The following is a 25,333-nucleotide window of genomic DNA, read 5'->3' as shown; positions in this document are numbered from 1 at the left end:
CATATGGTTGAACTGAAAGATAGTCCCTCTAATTTCAATACCTGCTTGTGTTGAGCAGGGAAGTCGAGTGATCCTGCCATATTTAGAGATACTCTTGAGATGGTGGGTAAGAGGTAAGAGTAATGCTTTGCCTTGTGGGCGAATCCAAATTAAAACTTTTTTTATTGTCTAGGTTTATAGCCATCTGAGAATTATATTTTGTTTAGACTATTGAAGTGCAGGATTTTAAAGATGATTTGAGAGGAACTGAAGTTTTAGTTGTTTGGTGCAATTAGGTGAATAGAGCAAACAGGCTAATTAGTTACACTTTCTTTGTTTACTTTTTAAACTGTATAATGCTTGCTCACTATCAAAATTTTGATGACTATATTTTTGCTTTATTTCAGAGGAATACAAATAGAGTGTTAATCAAATCATATGTCATTTGTGTACATTTTTTGTAAGTGGGAAAAAACCTTCCTTGATATTCCCACAGAAAACAAAAAGGAGCCTGTAATCCTGCACATACCTGTAATCCCATCTCCTAGGGAGGCTGAGGTCGGAGAGTCCCAAGTTTGAGGCCAGCCTGGTCAACTTACTGAGACCCTGTCTCAAAAATAAATGAACAAACACTGGGCTGTAGCTCTGTGGCAGAGAGCTTGCCTAGCATGTGCAGAGCCCTGGGTTCATTCCCTAGTATGGGGGTGAGGGGTGTAGGGGGAGAAGGTTTTTAAGATTTTCCTAAGTTCAAATTTCAAATTCATTATTCAGAGTGTGACTCTTTGCTTAATTAGTATACAAACAAATGGGAATGGGTGCTTTTGTGTATGGTTAGCTTGAAATGATAATGAATTTATAACACATAGAAATTTTTATGAAACCACAACATACATTTTCTTTCATAACTGTTTTATGAGCCAGTATGTGTGGGCCCTTTCAAGAAGGGTTGGTAAAAAAAAAAATGGTGATAAATGACCTTTGAGGTGGACTTTTGATATTTGCATTGCAATTCTGTGGGTTTAAACTTTTAATTTTTAAAATTGTTGGTGATATTTGTGAAGAGCATCAGTTTCCAATATGTTCTTAGTAGAGGAGATGTGACCCTTTAAAAAATGTAAGTACATGTAAATGCCTATTTTATGTTCTCTGATGCCTTCAGAGTTGGCATATCCTTTTGTAGCATAGATGGTACTCGAGATTTTTCTGCTTAATTTCTTTAAGAGGATAGTTTCAAATAGATATATATCTAAGTAGATATTCAGCTTCATGAATGAGCCTCAGTTCTTCCACAATAAATGTTTTCTTCTAGTAATCTCTTTGTATTTTCTATCATTCTTTTAGAAGCCTAACTTGTTTTAATATTTTGACTTTGGCTTCAGACTTTTCATCACCATCAGTAAATTTGTCACACTACTTCTGTGCATTTGCTTCACATGGGCCTAGGAGTACAAAGACAGGGCAGAAGTCAGGAACCTGTGTTAATGAAAATAGAAGGTAGGTAGGTAGGTGGAATAAGATGGAGAATGTGAGTTTAGATGGTGTTTTACCCTTGGAACCACCACCAAGTCTGTTCTACCACTCAGACTAGGTTGGGTTGTGGTGTGGTATCAAGCAGCCCCTGAATCACCGGAGCTTAACACAACATCAGGGTATATCTTGCTCTCAGAGCCCTTTGTGGGTCTGGAAAATGCTCCAGGTCAGCTCTCCTTTCTGCAGCAACTCAGGCTGCTTCAATCTTGTGACTTTCTCATCTGTCAGCTCTGGGTACAAGGGGAGCAATGAGGGGAGCCCAGTGCAGAGCTTTTCCTTCCTCACCTCAGGGTGTTCACTGCCCTGGTGGCCCCTCTCTGATCCTTGTCTTTCCCAAGGTTGCACATCCCTAATGTGGAAATCCCTGGGCAGGAGTGGGATCCCTCAGGGGAGTGGGGTGGGGGGATGCTCAACCTGTATTTAGTAACTAATGCAGAAACACACAAAACACAGGATGTGGTACATTTTAATTGCTCAAAAGATGTTAGTATCACTGTTATGACTGTTTCAAGACTCCTCTCAATTTTTTTCATGACAGATTTTTTAAAATAACCAATTAATTAATTAATTCATGGTGTTGTGGATTAAACCTAGGGGCTTGCACATGCTAGGTAAGTTCTCTACTACTGTCCTACAACCTCAGCCCTTAATTCCCCCCCCCCCCCCCCCCGGGAAGAAGCTGGGGATGTAGCTCAATGATAGAGTGCTTTGCCTAATATGCAGGAAGCTGTGGGTTCAATCCCTAGTACTACAAAAAAATACAAAATAAAATGTAATGTGAAGTAAATTTTTGGATGGCAGTGCAATATGTGGTCATTGAGGAAAAGTTAGAAAATATATAAATGCACAAAGAAGAAAATAAGTTACCTGTAATTCCATGTCCTGAAGATAACCATAATTAATCATTTGGTGTTTATTATGTTTTCACAAATTTGAGAGTATATTATACATAATTTTAACCTGTTATTTTTATTTAATGTATTGATTTTCATTCTAAGGTAAGCATAGTGGTATTAAAAATTGCTTTCATCATTTATTATGAAAAATTTCAAGCATGCATTTGAAATTTGTCCATCTTCTATATTCCTTTTTTACCCAGTGCTAAAGTCTTGTGCATGCTCTACCACTGACCTACATCGCCAGCTTCCCCTCATTGTATTCTATTAATATCTTACCATACTTACTTTATCACTTGCCTGTTTACCCACTGATTCATCTTACTGTTTCTTTTTCTATACATTTCAAAATAAATTTTAATGCAGTGTAGTAACTATTAACCAAACTGGTTTATCTTCATAATTGTGCTTCGTTTACATCTGGATTCAAAGGAAAACCTATGGAACTAGCTGAGAGAATTAAAAACTTTTTTTTGTTTGTTTTTCTTTAAAGAGATAGGAGTCTTACTCTGTTTCCAGACTGACTCTGAAGCCCTGGGCTCAAGCAGTCCTCCTGCCTCAGTCTTCTGATAGCTGGGACAGTGGGCGAGAGCTACCATGCACCACCGTTAGTGACCTTAATGCTTAGTAAACAGGGACCATGGATCGACTCCTTGGTAAGCACAAGTACTCAAGTGGTTTCCACCAGCCAGCTGGTGGGGCCTGACTGCCCTGCGTTTGTTAGCCTCAGGTTCCCTAGGCAAGGGAATGAGGGACTGTTGCTCTCTTGTAACTTCCATCTTGCTTCTGGTGTAAGAGATTTTTCTGGCAATTTACCTGGGCTTCCTGTTTGAATGACTAGTTCTTTTCTTTGTTTTCATGTTGACTGGTAGAGGGCAGGAAACAGTGTGGAACAGCCTTGGTGGACACCAAAATCACCTCTTGTATCTCTTCAATGCTTGTTTTTAAAGTTGCTTACGGTGTCTGCCCTATAGGGTGAGGCTAGGTGCGGCTACCTTGCTTTGGGTGTAGTTCCCAGCATAGCACCTGTGTATTTAGGCACTTAATAAATGCCCATTGACAGGTTGACTGTCCCTGTTAAACCCTCAGAGTCCCTGGACTTGTTCTACTCTGCAAGCACCTGGTGCCTTTCACAAGCATTTCAAGAACACACATCTGCTCTTCAGACCTTATAATCTTTTATTGTGTTTTTAAGTGGCAGGAGGCCCTTAAGATTGAGCGGGCTCTGTGTTTCCCCCTTCACTCCCCATGTTTCACATTCCAGGGTGTTCAATCTCAGTGTCACGTCAACACCACTTGAAATGATACGGAGCCTAATCTCTGACACTGGTGACAGCTCTGACATATTCTTTCTCATAAAATGAACCTTGGATAAAGTGTCTTCCTCGGAGCTGAGGCCCTGACTTTATATAACTGGGTCCCATAAGGAAAATGCTCTTTTTCCCTCATTTTATTTTGACTGATCTCTTCCTTCTTTGTTCTTTTCCTAAGAGTGGTTGATTCTTGGCCGCCTCAGGTAGGTTCATCCAGTGTTAGGTTTATCCATTGTAGGCAGTTTCAATACTCAGTGACTGGGCTAGCCACGACCTTGAAAGGACATCTGATTACTTACCATTCCATCCCTCTTTCTCTTCCCTCTTGTAGGTGGAGGCCCCTTGCCCCTACTCTGAGAGCTCTGTGGTCCTCCACTGAGGGAGAGTTCCACCCCTCTCCTCCTACCCTTTGGGACATTTGTCAGTATCTAGAGACATTTTTGGTAGGAGTTGGAGGGACATGCTACTAGCCTCTGGAGGGTAGAGACCAGGAATGTGTCTAAACATCTTTAGTGCATAGGACAGACCCACAACAAGGAATCGTCTGGCCTCAAATGTCAGTAGTTTGAGGTTGAGAAACCCTGACCTATATATAGAAGTCCTTTCTGGAAATCTTCCCAGCAGTGGCATTATATAACTTGTGCTGTTCCCTATCAGAAAGGCCATCTGCACCTGTAACCTAAGCCCTGATGCTTCTGAAGAGCAGGTGAAAATGTGCGCGTGCTCACTGTCCTTTGTGTGTGACCATACCTTCCTGCCCGCATCTCAGTTCACTTGTCGAATCTATTTTCATACAGCCTCTTTACTCATTTTAAAAATGACTAGGTGTTTCCCCAATTTTTCATGTATTATGTCTCTTAGATTGCAGGGACTCTATCCAGAGCCATTGTTCTAGCAGTCTAGCCATTGCCACCTATAATGAAGTGGGTATCTGTGAGGTGGAACTGGGGGTATCATGACTGAACATCTGTGAGGACCACTAGGAGAGCAAGAGGCAGTTACTTCTGCTTCTTAGAGGGATTCAAGTGGAAGGAGAATTTTTTTTTTCATGTCAGAGGCACCTGGATACAAATCATTACTGCTTTTGAAAATATGATCTTGGGCCTCAGTGTACTCAGGTATAAGATGAGGTTAAGATTCTCATGGGGTGTTTGAGAGTGTAAAGTGAATGGGAACCATGTCTGTTCATATGGTCAGTAGTACTTGTAAGTAGGGACCTGAAACCCAGGGGTGTTTTACCACTGAGCTGTATCTCTAGCCCCTTTATTATTATTATTTTTTATTTTGAGACAAGGTCTCCCTAAGTTTGCCCAAGCGAGTCTTGAACTTGCAGTCCTCCTGCCTCAGCTTTCCCAGTCACTGGATTATAGGCATGTGCCACCACGATTGGCAGGACTTGGTGTCTAATGTACTGTATCAGTGACTTCTGTTGGAGAGGTTCTGTTGGTCAGAACTTGGGGACATAGTTTGAATTTGATATTGGTTTTCAAACTTCGCTAAGCAGAGGATTCCCTGTAAGCTTGTTAAAAACTTAGGTCCTCTGGCAACATCCCTTCAGATTCTGTTAGGGAAGTTTGGTCGAGTAAGGGAATTTATCTTTTTCCCAGGAAGCCAGTGGTCTGCAGATATAGATAACCTGGAGAAACCTTGGCTTTCTGACCCCCAGGTAAAGGAGGGGGCCTCAGTCTTCTCAGGAAGCCTCACCTCCTGCTAGCTGTTTTCTGTTTCTCTGGGACCACTGACAGAGAGCAGTCTTTCAGAGCTCTTTGAAGCAGTACAAACCTGTTCTTTGTTCTTGATTTTAATGACAACCAGAGATATCTTTATTTTGGATAGTCTCCTTGAACATTATTTTGACTCAATGTCCTAAGAAGTCTTTTGGGAACTATCTCAGGAACCCAGGCTAGAAAAATTTCCTTGTTCATTGGCTGATGGAATTATGATTTGGGCGAGAAAAGGGCCGATTGGAAAGAGGTGGTATTTATTCTCAGTAGGTCTTGGAAGGCTCTGAGAACAAGAAGTGAAACATGGTCAGGATTTCTCAGCTCCAAACTGCATTCCTAAAGGAATTAAAGTGACTATATTCCATCCAGTTGTAAATTATTCATGTCTATTTTATCTGTTCTTCCACTGAATATTGCCTGGCAATCTAAAATATTGACTGCAGTAGTATTTTAAGGAGTTTCTTTTTGAAGCCATGGTTTGAGGGGTGAGACACTGGCTCTCTGAGTGGACCCGTGATGACCAGAACTTGCTCACTCCCGAAATGAATGCTTGTAATATTCTGACATATGGACAAAATAAATGGCCCAGACCTGCCCATAAATATATATCAGTGCCTCTCTGTGCTGAAATTCTGGGTCAGTGTCTGTTCTCAGAGGTCTCTTTCTGTGGGACACATTCCACCCACACCTTTCTGTCAGACATAGCTATGTTTCATTGCCAGTTAAGGTTTGGCCTCTGCGATGTGGGCTACAAATCCAAAATATTTAAAGAGAAAATCTCGGAAGGGAAAAATTTCCATTATTTATTTAATAAATGAAAGTGTGAGGTAGAAATTAAAAGTCAACTGGGAAGTTTAGTTGGAAAATATAAGCTATGAATTGTTCCTCAAAGTTTTAACTCCTTTTTGGCAATTTTCCTCCTCCCCCAAGAATTCCCTGTGTAGTCCTGTCGGTTTCCAAGTGCAGTGGTACATGCCTGTATCCCCAGCCACCTGGGAGGTCAAGACAAGAGGGTCTCCTGAGCCCAGGAGTTTGAGACCAACCTGGACAACATAGTGAAACCCTGTTTCAAAAAGAAAAGAACAACAAAAAAAATAAAGCTCTGTCAGTTGAATTTAATGAGTTCTAAGAAATGAATGTGGATCTTAGATGAAAAGCATAAACCAAAGAGTCATGTTGTTCAGGTTTGATATTTTCCAATTCTTGCATTTACAATGTTTGTCATATAGTGTTAGTTTATCTTAGTAAATGGGAGATACTTTTGTTTGATAATGTTGGGTTTCTGAGTCCATGGCAGGTAGGTATTTTGGCGAATTTTATAATAATGAAATCAAGTAAAGGCAATATGATTATTTATAAATGGGTAGAAAAATAAAAGGTAAATATTTAGTGGTTACATGGCACTGAAAATGAGAAAGAATTTGCTGAACTGAATAGATTTTTTATTCCAATTTTATCTCGTGGCATCCTTTCAATATGTTTTAGAGTTGAGACTGAGGTAAGGTGGTAGCTTGGTATGTACTTGTCGTATAAATTTAGAATGTACTGATTTTGATTTCTAAGTCTAAGGGCATGACATTTAATATTCCTTTATTTACCTATTTATTTTTTGGTCTAATCACTCATAGTCTTTACTGCTTCTTAAATATTTTGATGCATAGTTTTTGGTGCATTTGTTTATTTACTTATTTTTCAGTGCTGGAAATCAAACAGGCCTCTCACGTGTTAGGCATGTGCTGTCTCCCTGAGTTACACCTCCTTTCCCTTGATGATTAACATTTTCATGAACCTTTCTTTTTTTAAGTTCAAGAGAGAAACACAAATGAATGGAGAAGGGGACATTATTTTTTTGGCCCTTTGCTGCCATTGCGGTTCTTGCTGGAGAATGTGATGGGTTGCAGTGCAGGTCAGACACTATCGTGAAATGACGTCCATTGACTTTTGTAGCCTGAATATTTCCATGGCCCTGCTGACAGTTTAATTATTTCAAGCAATATTTGATATGGCAGAATACCAGTTGTCTGAAGAATTTGGACATCCTTTTGGGTTCTTTTTTCGGTCTAAGCTCCTGCCAGATGACATGAAACTCTGTGTTGACATAAACATGAACACACAGGGTTACCGTTTTCTTTTACAAAGGGAATCATCATGGGGTTCAACATGGTGCTTCTCCACCAATGCCTTTGAAACATGATACAATTTTGGAAAGATGAACCTTTCCTCAGTTTTCCAGGATGGAGTCCAGGTTCTCCAGAGATAGTATCTGGTCTGTGGATAACTACCTCTGCTTCTTCTTCATTCATTCTCCAGAAGTGGTTGGACTCACAACTTAGGGTTAGCAAAGAAAAGCAGGGGACAGGTGACATGCTGGGTCTGAGGCTGTTGAATCTCCAGAGGGAGGCTTTTGCTAGCCTCCTTTTAAGGCTGAGAGCTGACTCCAGGGGTGTCATCCCCCGAATGGTGTAATGCTTTAGATACCAGTGTATCAAGAGATACAGGATTTTCCTTTTAAACATCTCCCAAGGCTAAAGCCCCTGAAGCACCCCCTACCCCTACTCCTTTTAGTATTGCTGAAAATACAGTGCCAAAGGGAAAAGTCTGGAGGATAGCTGGGAAAGTGGCAATTGCAAGAGAAGAGAACATGATACTTTTTTAGATGTGCACTGAGGAGTTTGGAAGCCTAAGGGAAAGGCACCTTTAGAACATGGTGTAGTAATCTGTGTATACCATTTATCTATGTTATATATATGTGTGTGTTATATGTTTATTCTATATACAGTTCCATGTGGTCAAGGAGAGGGATCTACTTCAGGGTAAATATATCTTTAAAACCATTCAGTATAGTCTTGTGGCATTTCATCTGTGGACTCTTGTGGAAAGTGTTTAGCTACCTAGCGAACACTGAGGCTTTGGAGGAGATATAGTTCTGGAGAGTGGCATGTCCCTTCTAAGTTCATGTTCGATTCTCCTATTTTAGAAAAGTGCACGTTCTCTGGTGTCAGTTCAGCTGGTTTCCTGCTGTGCTTTGTGAGTTATTGCAATATCCTAGGTAAATAATCTTTAAGTGAAATTGACTTTGTTTGTTTACTCACTTGGTTTGGCAAATCATTGGCAGATAAAGGGTTTTATAAGCAATTTAGTGAAATACCAAATACAACAACTTTACAAGAGCCTTGAAATTATGTACCTGGCATTGTTTTAGTTTTAATTTGCACCACAGGTGGGTTATCCCTCTGAAATTATTATGCAGCATTGAGATAAAGGAAGATGCAAAGACTAAAGGCAGTTGTTCATGGTTCAGTAACAAGTTGAGATGTTGTACCACAGTTAATGTAATTATAAGCATGTTTTACAAACATGAAAATGTGATCTAATTCTCAATGAGAACAGCAGAATATGAAGCCGTAATCATTGTGACTCTAAATGTGAGTGAGTGTGACTGTGTGAATAAGCAGAAGAATGGAATACACAACCAGGGTTATGTTTGGCTAATGGGATTTAAAAAATACACACTTTGTCCATGTTGTGTAGCATGGCGTAATTTTCAGAAAGGAAGGAAATGAACTCTCATTTACTATTTAATTATTTCTTTGAAGCCTATAGAAGAAAAAGAGGTAGATGGAAAAAACACCTGTAAATGCCAAATATGTCTTCTTTTGGATTTTAAAACATTTCTGTATAGGAGGGCAGTGCATGTGAACATCCATCTGCAAAAGGTATTGGGACAATTCTTTCCCCGGAAACATCTCTTGACTCTGTGGAAGGTCATCCCTCCTGGGCAGCCCCTTGGTCTTCGCTGGGGCTTACTCTTCCTTGTTCTTGGTGGAGGTTGGTTGAACAGTGCATGGCAGCTGGTCCTTTAAAATTGTTACTTGGAGCAGGCAGACCATATTCCAGTGGATGGGCCAGCATTGGCAGAATTTTGGGAAGGGGAAGAGACAATCAAGAATATTCATTATGAAATACAGGGGTGATTATGGTGGTGGCGAGTCTGTATTCAGACTTAGTACCCAAATGTTTTCTTCCTGCAGTCATCTTCCTGTTGGTCAGCAAGTGCTATGGTTCTGCATCCACCTAAGTCCCCAATTCCAACCACTTTTCTCTTCTCCAATTTGGATGTCCTAGCTCCTGCCATGATTAACTTGAGCCCACACATCTCTAGCAACTCCCTGACCAGTCATGCTGCACCTTGCCTGGCATACCACCTTGCCTCCATGTAGCAGCCAGAGTGACCTTTGTAAAATGTAAGCCAGATCTTGTCATTCTTTTTTCAAAACACTCCAAAGTACTCATGTTTGTCTACATGACTTTGTGTGTGTTCTTTCTCTTGCCTACCTGTACCTGTCCAAACATCTTTTCCCACGTACCTTCTTAATCAGTGAGCTCCAACCACATTACACTTGTCTCTGTCCTTTGAACTTTCCAAATTTGTTCCTGCCACAGCCCTTTACACATACCGTCCTTTCTTCTTGGAGTGCTCTGCCCGTAGATCTTTATATGGTGGCTCCTTCTCAACACCCCAGATATTGCCACCTCAGAATAACTTGCCTGCTCTCATAGCTCAAATGCTGTTCCCACCAATATTATTTGTTATAACTTACTGTAATATGAAATGATCTCATTCATGACTCTTTTTATTTTGAAATCTACATCCCCTCCTAAATTAAAATGTAAATTGTAGGAAACCAGGTTACTTTTTATTCTTTGCTTCTCTTCCAATACTTTAAATATTGCCTGGCCATGTTAGAAGCTCCATCAAATCTGCTGAATGAGTAAGCAAATGTGTATTATCTGTCATTGTTATTGTTTGAGATATAAGTTGAAGTTTTTTTTTTTTCCAACTCCAGGATGCTATTTATTATTTGCATGGTGAAGTTATTATATAACTAGTAGAAAAAAGTCAGCAGATCATATGTTTTTGGTCACTTCTCCTCATCCATTCCTGTTAATGGTAAAGGACTTACTTGTTATAATTTTCAGTTTTGCTGTCATTACTGGATGGGTTGAAAATTCATTTTTGGCATATAAAAATGTGACACTAACACATTAGGAGACCGAGTCTAAATTTTGGACTTTTCCAGGATTTTTGTTCATATACTGTATTCTAGGTCAAAGCCCAGAACCCAAACCTGAGGACTTAGCCAACAGGCCTTTTTTTTTTTTTTTTTTTTTTTTTTTTTAATTAAATCATGGGTAGGTAGGATTATCTTGACAGCAAACAAGGCAAATCAGGGTGTGTTAACTGTCTTCTAAGACAGATGAAAAATTCAAGGTGGAAATATTAGGTAACCAAGAACTTGACAGCAGAGATATGAAACTGAATACTTTTGTTAAAGTAAGTGGAGTAAATAAAACAAAGGAAACACAGTTCAATTTAATAAGTACTTATCAATCATATAAGCCTAGTGGCTTAAAAAAATGATTAAGTGATTGACTGTAACCTTCACTGAAACTCATGCCATTCTGGGTAGCAGCTCCTTGCTGATCAAAGTCTGTTGCAACTTAGTGTAGATGGTAGATTTGGGTATGCTGGCTTTGTGCTGCAAGAAAGTAATTTTAGTGGAAATACCAACATTTTCAATGATTCTCTTTCTTATAATATCTTGCCAGATCATCTATATCCATTGAGTGTAGACATAGCATTGCTATTAGGAAGTTTATTTAATGTGTGACTTGGAGCTCAGTGTGTGTTGAACAAAAGTGAGTGCAGTGCTCTGGCTGTTCAGCTTTATTTATTATGTTTCCTTAGTTACCCATACTGTTTGATGCATCATGTTTTCTGGATTAATAAAATAAATGTCCATTTAACTGGAGTCCCACTTAATTTGAACCATATTGCTGGAAATAGTTTTGAAGTTGAATGACGTGTTTCTTGCTAAGGAGGGGAAGTAGAATTGTCCTCATCTTTTGTGTGTAGTGAACTTCTGAAAATGCACCTGAAAAATCAGAGTTAACTGACATGTTATTGGACGGAGGGAATGATGTATCTTCACTTTTGAAGAGCTACATACACGTAAAGTCCCAAATTATGGTTTCTTGTAGAGGAATTTGCTTCTTCTGGATTCTTGTCAGCAGAGGAGCCCTTTTCTTCCCTGCTGGGCCACACAGGGGCTAGGAGGTGGGTCAGAAAGTCTCCAGGTGCTCTAGTGTCTCCTTAGGAGGTAGGTGCTTAGAAGTTTAGGGGATGATGGAGAGAAGCTGTGTCTGAGATGCTCTAGTAACTCATCTGTAGTCCATGGACTAGCAGCATTCCTTCACCTGGAATCATAGAAATGTAGAATTCAGATGCCCAAGGCCTGAAACAACATCTACATTTTCACAGGATGCTCAGGTGTCCCCTCGTGCCATCTCCATGTCTTTTAATTCCAACATCCTCCTAATACTTTGGATTGGCTTCTGGCAGGACTGCAGGAGGGAACAGTCTCCTGATCTTCCACCAGCCTCCACTGATGATGTTGTAGATTTGCGGGTGGCTTCCTTTTGGAGCCCCAAGGGTGGGGCTGGTGGACACAGACCGTGCTGCTGCTTCCCTCAGGGCTTAGCCATGGTCTGGCCCTTCTGCCTCTTCCTTCCTGCCCAGCAGTGCTCTCAGGCCTACAGGGGCTGTCAAGACCCTGAAGTCCATGATACTAGGCATTTGCATTTCTGTAATTAGCATCTCTTCCCTTGTGGCTCTTGTGTTCTGCTGTCATCTCAGACTATATCACCATGGCCACTTCTGGGTGAGTGTATTGAAGCAGGGAGGAAGGGAGACATTTTTCATGCAGAGGTTGACCTTACTTCCTGTTCTGTAGTTGTAACCTGGGGGAGAAAGTCAAGTTGCCAGGGGAGACCAGATAAGCAGGAGTGAGATTATGAGGACAATCAAATCAGATGGAGAGGTACGGTGGGGTGGGTGACATTAAAGTAAATGGACTTTTTTCCTTCTGTCCTTGAGCTAGGAGAAGGCTACTTGCTGCTTCATGGGATGCCAGGGATGTTGAATTATCTGAGAAGTGAGGCTAATTGTATCTTGAATAATGAATCATTTTTCTGCATAATTTCCTGTACACCCATCATTATGAGACAGAAATTGTGAGTGCTGGCTCTCAGGGGTAGGATTTGAAGAGAGGGGGAGTTGATAGGAAACCAGCGGGAATTGGGCCTCATTGGGAGCAGAGATTATCATGGGAAATGGAGATAAAAATGCATTTTCTCTAGAGGTTGCCGTAGACCTAGTTCTAGTCTCTACCCTTGTCTCTGGGATAATCATATTGTTGGTAATAGTAACAGTGTTTAGACATTGTTAAACACCTATGACTCAGATACATTTACATTATTACGTTTGCATATATTATCGCATTTAACATTGACAGCCTTCCTGTGAGGTAGGTATTGCCATTTGCTTCTTATAATAGAAGAATCTGAGGCATAACACACCAACAACTTGTCCAAGGTCACTTGGCTTCAGGCTCTCTGACCTCAGACCCTCAATCCCAGTAAGGATTCTACTATCCCACCAACAGGAAGTAGAGAGGGACTGGCTGGCCTTTTTGGGGAGAGTGTAGATATTTAAAGGGGTCATTTAGGAACTGAGTTTGAAAACTGAGAGAAATGAGAATTTCAATAAAGCCTGACATTGTTAGCAGAGCTTGGAGAGGCCCTTGTCTCTTGGTGGAGCTGATGGACATCATGTTCCCTTGACTCCTTATTAAATGATTGCCTCAGAGCTCCAGATAGACCTTTCTAGAATCTGCTTTTTTGTTGGATTGGTAATGGGCAGACCAGGTTCCTCCTTTGCCGGCTGTATTCCTCATAAACTCTGCTACTAGGGTCCCCTGAAGGGGTATTCTAGACGGCAGAGTCGGGGGGGAAGAAGGGACAGGCTTCATCTGATTGGTTTTGTCAGCTTTGTTTAGAAAGGGTCTTGCAAATCTCTGCCAGGAGTTCTCAGTTCTTCTCTCCAGCTTTATACATCTTGGAACCCCTCAGAGACTTCTCACTAGCCAGTCCTGTGTGGCTCTCAGCCCCCGTAGACTGTCTGATGAGATTCTTCTCAGCTCCTGAAGTGCTAGCACCTTCTCCTCAGATATCTGGGACCCAGCCCCAGCCCTTTGGGTTTCCTCCCCTGAGCTTTAGATTCTGATTGCCCCTTTCTCCTTCCTTTGGCCCTCCAGCCCTCTTGGCAGTAGTTTGTTCCTGAAGCCACTCAGTGTTGCTCTGTGTTTCAGTCTTCTAGCACCCAGTGGACCAAATCTTTATACCAAATAGTATCAGGTGCTATACCTGATGGTGTTTCTATTTTTCTAACCAACCCCTGACTGATAAACTTTCCTTAAGCCCAAGAATCCTGGTGAAGGAATGGAGAGAGAAACCAATACCCAGGAGCTGTGATTGTCAAATTTAGAAGTGTGGGAGAATTGCTAGAATGCTTTTATAAAATGCAGATGCTAGGCCTCCAGTTGCAGTAGTTCTCATTCAATAGTTTGGAGATGGGCTCAAGAATCTACTTTCCAAATATTTACTTGTTATGGATATAGTTAGCCTGTCTCTGAATCTGCCCAAATCCAGGGCATGTGGGGCTTAGACACAAACTTTTTTTTTTTTTTTAAGTGAGATGGAAGCTGTGAATATGCTAATAACTTTTGACTGAAAGCTACCAAGGTTATACACTGCCCCTGGAGCTAAAAATTCAACTCCTGTTTAGACAACAATTTCTGATGCAATTAGCTGGGAGAAAGCAGCTTTCCCCACTAATTGTGCATCGTTCACTTGTCAGGCTCTGCACCTCCTGGGTTGTGTCCAGCCAGATGGATACCTTTTTCTTCTTAATACAAAGCCAACCAAGATGCATGTAGCTGAGATGGGATGGGGCAAAACCAACCTCAAAGTAGATCTAGCTCCTCTTTTTGTATTTAGAACCCTTCCCAAATCCAGGTGGCTTAAGGCTGGAGCAGTTAAGGAATCAGAGGTCACCACCATGCCATACATATTCAAAGTAGGACACTTGTATCTGTTGGCTTTTGCCAGTGGGTGTATCTCTTTATCTGTGTGAATAGTAATGGACATTCTTTTGTGGAGTGTTGGCTTCTATTTGGTTGATGTAATCAGTAAAATGAATGGGTTTTGCTGGGAGGAATTGTGCTACTTGCTCAGAGCAGACCAGGAAGTTTTTCAGTCCTGCCAGATCCTGGGGTTTTGCGTGTATAGAGGCAAGGACTTCAAAAGTGACCTTTGGCTCAGCATAAAAATCAGATTTTCTCTATCTGAAGGTGTCCATCCTGTAATCCAGGTCCTGATGCAGTGTCTCCTAAGACCCATCCCCAGGGCTGTCATGGCCTGCTGCTTATCCCCTCTTCAAGTAGAATCATTGAAGGCCCTAATTTATACTAGCCTATCATATTTTGTGTGGCTCTGGTATGTCGAGCAGGGGCCAGTGGATTGGCTGCTTAAAATGTGGAACATTTTAATGGAACATTGCTTTTTAGAATGAACTGTCCTGTGCTACTTGGCTTCAGAACTGAACTGGGTGTTCTGCAAATCAGACCCTCAAGGCAGATGGCCTCCCAGGATTATTTCTTGAAGTTAACTGCCACAGGCTCCACAACTACCTACGTAGCCACTCACATGCAGTAAGCAGTGAAGAGAAACCATGTGGAGCAGAAGTGTGCTTGCTCCCTGCACATGGGGCATGTAGCCCACCAGATCCAACTTGGAATGTGACTTTACCTCCGTAGTTCACACCCTCCCTAGTGGTGGGTTTGAATGGGTTTCATTTATTGAACCTTACTGAGGGCCTCCAGTGTTCCAGGCAGTGGCTTGGGTAGAAGGGCAGAATCTAGGAAAAAGAAGGCAGGGGGAGAAGGCTCCGTGAGCATGTGCATGCTAGGAGAGGCCTTGGGAGCCTTAAGGAAGTGACTGGCTCTGTGGGTCGGGGTGTTTGGAAAGGCACCCCAAATGATCCATAATTAATCCCTGGAGCAGGTTATTCCTCTAGCCCCATATCAAAACCAGGTGGACTTTTTCTTAAAAAGTAGAACATTCACTGATGGGGAGGTTATAGTTATGTTGGGCCAGTCTCAACATTAGGACTAATCTTCTAGAAAAAGTTTCAGCATTAAGGGGCTCGACCTGTAAGTAAGTGCTCTTAAGACTAATTTTTTTTTTTTTTTCCTGATGTTGGGGATTAACCTAGGGCTTTGCAAATGGTAGGCAAGTGCTCCCTCAGTGAGTGCTCAGTGTATTTTCAATTGGCAAAATAACCATATGCAAAGTAATTTTTCTATCTACCATGTATCATTCAGAAAACAAAAATGTCTAGAATAAATCTCAATATTAATCATAATGAGTTAGAAAGTAGAGTCTGCTATTTAATAGCTCCTTAGCACATGCCACTCCTATTTAATTAACCTGGTGTCTAGAATTTAACTGTACCCTCTAATAATAATTTAAACTATCATTGAAAAATTATAAAATTATTATTGATTTTCTTTATATTGTATGTGAGATAATCCCAATCTATGTACCTTCTGCATATTTAGTAAATATAGACTAGGTTTCTTTTTTTCTTGTTGGGTTAGATGTAACCTGAGGTCCAAGGTGCATTTCTTTCATTCATTCCAGTTTGATTCCACATCCCAGTTTCTTTCTCTTTTCAAATCAGAACCTGGGTTGCTTTTTGTTTTCTGTGGTATTATCAGATGGTCCTTGATGAGTTACATCTAAGGGCTGCTTTTCTTGGTGGGGTCTGTGACCTCTAAGTGTTTTAATAAGCCAGCTTTCCCGGGTAAGGTACTTTGTCCAGGCCAGAAGTGAGACATTCTGCTAAGTTTCGGTTTCTCCACCTCGGCCTGGCATTTGCCATTTTAAAGTAAGCTCTAAATCTCCAACACCCCAGAAGGAAGCTCTAACTCATTCTTTGAGCCAAGGCACACAGAAGGCCATAACTCTGCCAGCGTGGCTGTGACACATGCCAGAGCATCGAGGAGGGTCCGTTGGTTTATAGCTGCCTTGAGAAGTATGGTCTTGCTGTGCCAGGCTCAAGGTAGCCCCCGATTTTGTACTGCATATTTAGACAGGTCATTGTTAGAATCTGTTTTGTAAATTTATGTGTGTAGCAAGTCATGTGTCACATCTGCCTCTCAATTACAGTTCCTTATGTTTGACTTGAGATTTTATTGTGCATTTGTTCCTCTCACATAAAATAGCAGATGACAGAAGAGTAGCTCTGATGAGGCTTTCTCTGTGTAAAATGGGAAGGGGAGATGGACAGCAACATGGGCTACACAGTTTGGGTTAGTGCCTTTGGGTCAGTGCCCTGAACACATACCTATATTTTGTTGAGCCATGTAAAATATGACTTGTTTCAGTCAACTTTTTCACTGCTGTAACCAAAAGACTTGACAAGAACAATTTTAGAGGAGAAAAAATTTATTTGGCACCCAGGGGTTCAGAGGTCTCAGTCCCTATATGGTTGACTCCATTGCTCTGGGCAGAAATCCTAGTGGAAGAGTGTGGCAGAGGAAAACATCTGGGAACATGGCACCAGAAAGCGCGCGCGCGCACACACACACACACACACACACACACACACACACACAGAGAGAGAGAGAGAGAGAGAGAGAGAGAGAGAGAGAGAGAGAGAGAGAGAGAGAGAGAGAGAATGTACCCCAGAGGCATGCCCTCAGTGACCTTCCTCCTCCAGCTATACCCTATTATCTGCCTATAGTTGCTACACAATCCCTATCAGTGAATTAATTCACTAATTGGGTTAAGGCTTAAACCAATAATTATACCTCTAAACTTTCTTGCATTGTCTCACACATGAGCATTTGGGGAATACCTCAAATCTAAACCCTAACATCGCTTTTTTTTTTAATTCTGGTAAGAATCAAACCAAGGCCTTGTACATACGAGGTAAGAGCTCTACCACTGAACCAAATTCCCATTCTAAAATGTGACCATTTTTGACTCATAAAAGTGGCAACTTTACAGCTGCAATCTAATAAATTTAAATCTGGATCATCAGGTTACAAAGGGTACACCTCTGAAACTAAATAGCAGTCACATACTTGGGCAAAATGTGACCTGCCTGTATTTGAGTCACAAAACTTTTTATTTTTAAGTATTAATCTCAAGCATTAGAGGTATAATAACTCAGTGCTTGTCTAGCATGCAGAAACTTTGGGTTCAATTCCCAGCACCCACCTCCCTCACACAAAATTAAACGTAAGTGTCAGTAGAGCCTTACACAAAATATGAGTTTTTAGCTATTCGGCAAAATCCAGACAATCTTGCCATGCTAAGCAGCTGGGCCCTGTAGAGCTCACATGGGTTCATCCAACAGAATCTTCCCCTGGTTGATTTCTGGCCCTCATGTGATTGACTGGCTTTGTGGGCTTTGAGGTTGGAGTTTGGCCACATGTTATAAACAGAACACACAGAGTGAACTGGGGAAAGTAAGGACTGGAAGAAATCATTTGATCCAAAGCTATTTGTTTTGTTTACTACACACCACCAGCCATCCTCGCTTAAAAGAAAGCCTGATACTACTCTGGACTCTGCTTATTGGCAAAGGACAGGTGAGCATTGTTAGAGCAAAAAGACCAGGCAAGACACAAACCACATGCATCATGCCAATTCTCTTTATTCAGGGGGATGAAAAAATGGTGCCCGTGGACCTACTGTCCTGGTGGAACAAAGAAAGGAACTGGGTTTATATAGATTATTTTGAGGGGTGGTCTAGTGAACATATATCAGTTTGCTTGGACAGTCAGGAATGTGGGCCTTTTTGGTCAAGGTCTACAGACAGTGCCTGAAGAGGATTTACTTTGGAGGAGATAATGCCTCCTAGACACTGTTTCTTTTGAGGATGATAAAACACCTCCTCCCTGTCTGCAGCTGTCTGGCACCTGGAACACATTTGTCCTGGGAAATGAAGGCTGTCAGTGCATGGCCTTCATTTTTACTTCTTTTTCTCAGGCCTCTTTATTTTAGGAATTTCTTATTTTCCATATCCATTAAGCATAATGAAGGAATTCTTTCATGTTCTAAGAGATGGTCAAGCTCATATTAAAATTTTGGCTTGGTGCTCCTCATGTAAGTAGGATGTGATGATAGAACTTCTTTCCCTTGGCCATGATGAAGGTCAGAGGCTAATGTAATGCCTTTTAAAAAATCTTGCCGTTAGGCAGGTGCAGTGGTGCCCGCTTGTAATCCCAGCAGCTTGGGAGGCTGAGACAGGAGGATTGCAATTTCAAAGCCAGCCTCAGCAAAAGCAAGGTGCTCAGCAACTCAGTAAGACCCTGTTTCTAAGTAAAATACAAAATAGGCTGGAGATATGGCTCAGTGGTCAATCCCTGGTACCAAAAGAAAAAAATTATATATATAGTCATTTATAGAAAGGAGTTACTGGACAATTGACCGCTTCCCACTTTAACATAAAGAACAGCTCTTATGGATTAAGGTGTGTGTTGTGTGTTGTGTGTGTGTGTGTGTGTGTGTGTGTGTGTATGTTTTGTGTATGTGTGTGATTTCAGTGCTGGATGTTGTACCCAGAGCCTCGTCCATGTGAAGCAAGTGTTCTACCACTGAGCTATATCTCCACCCCTTTTTTATTTTGTTATTTTGAGACAGAGTTTTGCTGTGTTGCCCAGATTGTCCTCAAACTTGTGATCCTGCTGCTTCAACGTTGCCATATTTGAGAGGAAAACTAGAAATAAAGAGAACACTCATCAACAGAAAAGGTCTAAATAAATTATAATATATCACTATCATGAAATACTATATAGCATTAAATGTCAAGTTGACAGGAAATCAGTTGATCTGGAGAGATTTAAGGAGCAGTACTAGTTAAGATTTAGTGTTTACCATGTACTAGGCATATTTCTGAGGGGTTCCCACATGTTACCTCATTTGATTCACAGCCACCCTATGAGCTAGGTACTGTTATTGCCATGAGGAAACTAAGGTGTGGGGAAATCGAGTAACTTATTAAGGTTAAGCAGTTAGTGTATGGTAGGGCTAGATATAAACTTATGCACCTGGATGGACAAAAATGGTTTAAAATCATTATATAGGTTAGATTTTAAAGTATGTTATAAGCCAGAAGTTCGCTATAGAATATTAGTTCATAGCTAACCCTGAATTCTCTGATTTCTTTTTTATTTTAAATTCTTAACACGCTGTATCAGATCTCAGAAATCATTTGGTCTCTTGCTTTCCAAATTTAGCTCTCCTTTCCTTTCTTTAAAGCCAGCAGAATCTTCCTGGTGTTAAGCAGAATGAACTTAGTACACTTGGGCCTGCTGTGCCCTCTTGTCCCTTGGGCACCATGTAAGTGATGCCATTTCCCTCTTTCATGTTACAGATGGAGCAGCGAGTCCCAGAGAGAGCCTCATGTTCATTGAGTTGATGTTTTCCAGGGATGTGAAACACATTATACTATTAAGCCACACAGGTGGATTTTATGATGACCATTAAAGGAGCTGAAGTTCAAATAGAAATTAGGTCCAGTCACAGGGTATCAATACCATCGATGAGAATTCTTCCCATAGTTGGAAATTCTACAATGGCCTGTCAGAGGCCCTTTAGTTGAGTCTTGCTTCTTGTCGTCAACTTAATTAGGAAGTTTCTGAGGACTTGTAATTAGTATTGCATTATTTACACTAGATGTTGGTGGGAGAGTGACTTAGAACAATGTTTAAAGGCTTTGTGTATTAGTCTGCTTGGGATACCAGAACAAAATACCATAGACTGGGTGGCTTAAACAACCAAAATTTAATTCCACAGTTCTGGAGGCTGGGATGTCCAGATCAAAGTGTTGTCTGGCTCATTTTCTGTGAGGACTCTTCCAGGCTCACAGATGGGCACATTTTCTCCACGTACTCAGATGGTAGGGAGAGGGAGGAAAAGTGAATTTTCTATTCTCTCTCTTAATAATGATACTATCTCTCTTCCTTGTTTAACCTTCCTCACCTACACAAAGGCCCTATCTCTACAGTCACATTGGGGACAGAGTAGGGCTTGTTCATCACCTTTTTATTACTGTGACCAAAATACCTGAAAAGAACAATTTAGGGAAGAAAAGGTTTATTTGGGCTCACAGTTTCAGAGGTTCAGTCCATGGTCAGTTGACTCATTGCTCTGAACCCAAGGTGAGGCAGAACATCGTGGCGGAAGGGCATGGTAGAGGAGCATTGCTCCTCTCATGGCTAATGAGAAGTGCAGAGAGCTCAAGGAGCCAGGAACAAGATATATAACCCCCCAGGGCACACCCCTAGTGACCTACTTCCTCTAATCATGCCCCACCTATCTTCAGTTACCACCTAGTAATTCAATTATTAATCCATCAAATGAATTAATCCACAGATTATGTTACAGCTCATAATCGAATCACTTTACCTCTGAACATTCCTGCATTATCTAACACGAGCTTTGGGGGGACACCCCATATCTAAACCATAGCAGGGCTTCAGCATATAAATTTTAGGGGAACACAGACATTCAGCTCTCAGGAACTTTCCAGTCATTGCTCTTAACTGCTATATAGGAAACGATCCCACAAAAGGATGTATTCTACTTGTAAGAGGAGCAGGCACCTTTGGATCTTCATTATCTAGTGAATTGCCTGCCACTTGGTAGAGTTTTAATTACTGCTTGTTGATGAATTAATTTGGGCAAACATCTTTTTGTTGCCTTTTTGTGCCTGAAGTTTTCTTGTGGGTGTTAAGCACAAGCTTTTCTTTCACATTAAGTGGCCAGGTAGTAATGTTTCAAGAAGGTGTTACTCTAGTAGGCTCCAGGAACATTGTGTGCATAGTGGAAGTACCACTAAATTAAGCGTAAAGAATAAGGGCTGGATAATGAAGAGGGCAAGAAGAAGTCACAGGAAATCTGGGCTAAGGATAATTGCTTTTATTAAGCATGAAATTTAGGTCTGAACTTTCTGTCAGGACAAAAAAAGGAAAACATGATGCTACATATTTCTCATTATCCATTAAGTTATCTGGGAAGGGGATCTTTTTACTTTAGTACTAAGTACAAAAAGGAATTCATTGTGTGGGTCATAGAAGGAGGAACTTTGAACACTGTCTAGATTGTTATCAGCAATAGTAGTGATTTTTACAAAAGAAATACTGAAGTCTTTGTGTTAGTTTCATGTAGACTTAGTGAAATATGAAGTTACAATACTAAATTGTCTTTCCATGAAGTATTTTTTTTTTTTTTTTTGATAACTCAAAGTGTAAAATGCAACTATGCAATTTTCTGGTGATTTTTCTTAATACTGCCAGCAGCACAAAAGGGGAAATAAGAAGAGATGTGTCTACTCAAAGAGTCTGCATCTTGGTAATGAACTCAAAAGAATCTCTCACCTCTGATTGCCCTTGACATAACTACTGTCCGAAACTTGAAAGCAGCTGTGTTTAACCAGGAATTTTTTTTACCAAAAGTGAATTGAGATAGAGGGACTTTAAGCAATGTTCGAAAACATTGAAAGCCATACTCTCTTAGTTTGGGCATATAGACCATAATCCTATAGAATGATTTATTTTATTTTAAATGGGAGTCAGGATAAATGAGAAATTCCGGAAATGTTCAGAGCTTCTTATTTCCCAAACAGTGAATGATACATAACTGAAAACATAGGACCAAATGTTAGTGAGTTATATGTATCATTCAAAGTAAAGACAAGTTGCTGTTTAACATTTAGTTGCTACTATTTTACCTCACATTGCTCAAGATTGTCTAATTCCTGGATTTACAACTTCACATTTTTAGCTTCCTGTTCAACTAATCAACAAAGTGTATAAAAATCAGAGCAAAATTGTTTGTATCATTTCTAAATGTCCTTAGGAATTATGCAGTTAGGTCACTTCCTCTTCTTCCAAAGCTTGGATTTACTCTAATCCTGGGTATCTTAATCTAGTCCAGCAGGTTTCCAGTTTTTGATCGTGACTCACAACAGAACATGTCTTGGTGCAGCTTGGATATAACTGAAACCAAAGTTTAATAAAGCAATTCTTACCCTTAATATGTAAGATGCATTTTGGTGATTCCTTTCAAAATGTGCTAGTTTCTATCACCAGTAAATTGCTTTCTTGACCATTGAATCCTGAGTGGCAATCTGAAAAATCACCAGCCTAGTGCAGATAGTGGTAGACAAGGAATTAAGGAGACCTTGTCCTGGGGTCCTAATCCTGTGTTATTCCGTTAACAGCAACAAAACCAAACCAAACCCAAACAAAACAAAACAAAAAAACAATCCCACAAAATCTTTCATCCTTCCCCAGACCCTGCTTCCTCATCCATAATGTGAGGGGTTGAATTTGATCTCCATGGCTTTTGTTGAAGGACATCTCTGGATTCAGGGTGGAATCTCCCAGAGTGTTGAATGAATGATGAAATCCATTCATGCTGTGACAATGACCTCAGGTCAGGAAGCTTCGCATTTTCTCTGTCTTGAGATGAGAGCCAGTTGTTCTTCAGTCAGCTGTAATTGTGAAGGATAACAATTCTCTAGTTCTAAAGCTCTAATAAAAGACTTTCCTTCTTTACTACTCCCGCTGGCTTTTTTGGACTTCTTATTTGTGCCTGTATTCTCGCATGTATTAATGGAAGTCAGGGGACTTTAATAGTCAAGGACTTGACTATGAGAGGTAGCCCCATTACAGACACCTGTTCTGTCCTTTGTGGGAGTTGATTTTCTTCTTTTCTGTTCTTTAGTTCTCCTGACTTGAAAATATTCTTGCCTGTGGATTAATGATGGAGTGTGGTTGGCAGGAGATTTACAGCAGGTAGAGTCAAAAATTGCTTCCCATCAGCAGCTAGTTAAAGCTGTTTGTTGGTTTCTCTGCTGGGTACCAGGCCCAGTGCTAACCAGCTGCCATACTGTCTCTGCAGCTCCCCTCAGTGAGACTGTAAAATATACTTTACTATCACCAGGGACCTTTGTAGTGTTTGGTTCTGTATCTGGAGGATTCTGAATGGAATCCAGCAGACTGTGATCTTCAGGGCCCATGAAGCCAACCTGGTGGGACTCTGAGTAGCCGCCCATGGAGCAGAGAGGTCAAGGAGAGGAAGGGAAGGTCATTTAAACAACCTCTGAAGATAACACTGTCTTCCAGTCTGAGCCCAGAAAGTGAGCTCACATGACCCTTCCCTGCAGGTTGGTTCTCTTTTGTTGAATGGTTTGGGACCAAAGAAAATATTTTCCCAGCAAGGCCCAAACAGGTGAGGAAGTGAAAGGTGTGCTCTGGCTATTGGGAAGTAAGAAAAAAAAGCAAGATGCTGGAGTCAGGCAGACTGACTCAGATTCCAGCTTAGGTGCATATTAGCTGTGAGGCCTTGGGTGAGTTTTCTGAGTCCCAGTTTTCTCACATATAAAATGAGGCTAATGCTAAAAATGTACAGGTTTGTAAGGTAACTTTCATGAGTAAAGTGCTTGCTGTACTGTGGGTGGTCAGGACAAGGGAATCTTCTCCCTGGGGAACACAGATTGGGCTTCCCTAGAATAGGAGTGTTGGAGCTGAGACCCGGCTTTAGAGCACGAGAGTGAAGAGGGTCAGAGCTGATGAAGAAACCACAGGAGAAATGGTAGAGCAAACACTCAATTGGGTGTGTCTTTGGGGGTGGGGGACTACCTTGTTTCCATTACAAGAATCATGCCTTTTTATTACATGTACTGGGGAAGCTAATATTGAGCTCTCTTCTTTATGGCCAGTGCCCCCTTTCCCATTTTTAATGATAGCCAGTGACTCATTTGAGAAGTGTTTCCTGAAGAAAACCTTTTGAGAGGTTTGCACAGTCCCAAGCACAGGCTCTTTCTTTCATTTGGCGGTCTTGCAGTGTTGGATTTATGTGATTGGGATACATTTTTGGTTTTATTTGCAGAATTGAGATGCCTTAACATGGGGTCCTTTTTGCCCCTGTGGAATAGAAGTCCAATTAGGAGCTCTTTGTGCTCTGCCACCAATCATTACATGTCTACATTTTGCTCTTATAAAATATGGATGATGACATGCCTGTCTCTTAGGAATTTGAGTGCATCAGCTAAGGATCACGAAACCTTAGAAATGGGAGATTCGCATGAATGCCTAAAGCTTTTTTTTTTAAATTTATTTTTATTGTATGCCTAGAGCTTTTGTGATTACATATTTGCATCATTTTGCTTGGCCTCCTTGAAAGTCGTGCTTTCAACCTGAGAATACTGGGGCTGATCTCATTTTTCTCATCTTAGAGTAAGTGCTGAAGGAATAAGTTCCAGGAAGGCTCAGCACGGACAGGTTGTCCCAGTGTCTTGTGGAAGCCCTGAAGTAGCTTGGGCTGGAGTGGTTTAGTTTGGGCTAAAGTGGAAAAAGAGCCTGATCCATTGCAAAAGCACTGTGGTTAGAAAGTATCAGCACGGTAATAGCTTCCATGCAGGGTAGTGTGTGTGGATGCCCACAGCCCTTGTCCCTGTGTCTTCAGTCATCCATTGTGTAGAAACATGTAGATTTTCCTTTTTTCCCCACCAGATAATTACTTTAGAACTTAAGATAACAAGTGGTAACATTTTGGATTCCCCAAATAGAAGATTAAAAAACTAGGTACTTATTTTCAAAAGTCACAAATAGTAGCTGGACCGTGTACCATGTGATAGCTGTTGTTCTTATCTCATTTTAGGCAGTGGAGCTACTGCTGTGGTGCAGGCTGCCCTATGCAAGCCCAGGCAAGAACGCGTAGCAATAAAGCGGATCAACCTGGAAAAATGCCAGACCAGTATGGATGAACTATTAGTAAGTACAAGAGAAGGGGTATCTGCTGCTGGCCTTTCTTAACCCTTGGGTGTGCAGAGTTGGTTGGGAGAAGATCAAATTGTTCCTGGGTGGGTTGGTGTTATCTTCTATCTTGACACCTGCATTTCTTGGGAAGC

General features: G+C 41.0%; 1 protein-coding gene across 6 annotated transcripts in view; it reads left to right on the top strand.

Annotated features, from left to right (window-relative positions):
* The window catches only part of STK39 (serine/threonine kinase 39), a 307,203-nt gene that overhangs the window by 31,408 nt on the left and 250,462 nt on the right, over positions 1–25,333 (top strand). For all 6 annotated transcript variants that reach the window (XM_079131857.1, XM_079131858.1, XM_079131856.1 and 3 more), the window contains exon 2: positions 25,084–25,196. In XM_079131857.1, the coding sequence (XP_078987983.1) occupies positions 25,084–25,196 (113 nt within the window). The remainder of the gene's footprint in view (positions 1–25,083; positions 25,197–25,333) is intronic.

This window comes from Sciurus vulgaris (assembly GCF_902686455.1).
Source record: "Sciurus vulgaris genome assembly, chromosome: 3".
In the NCBI taxonomy this organism is placed as follows: domain Eukaryota; kingdom Metazoa; phylum Chordata; class Mammalia; order Rodentia; family Sciuridae; genus Sciurus; species Sciurus vulgaris.
This window is presented reverse-complemented; position numbering and strand designations above follow the sequence as displayed.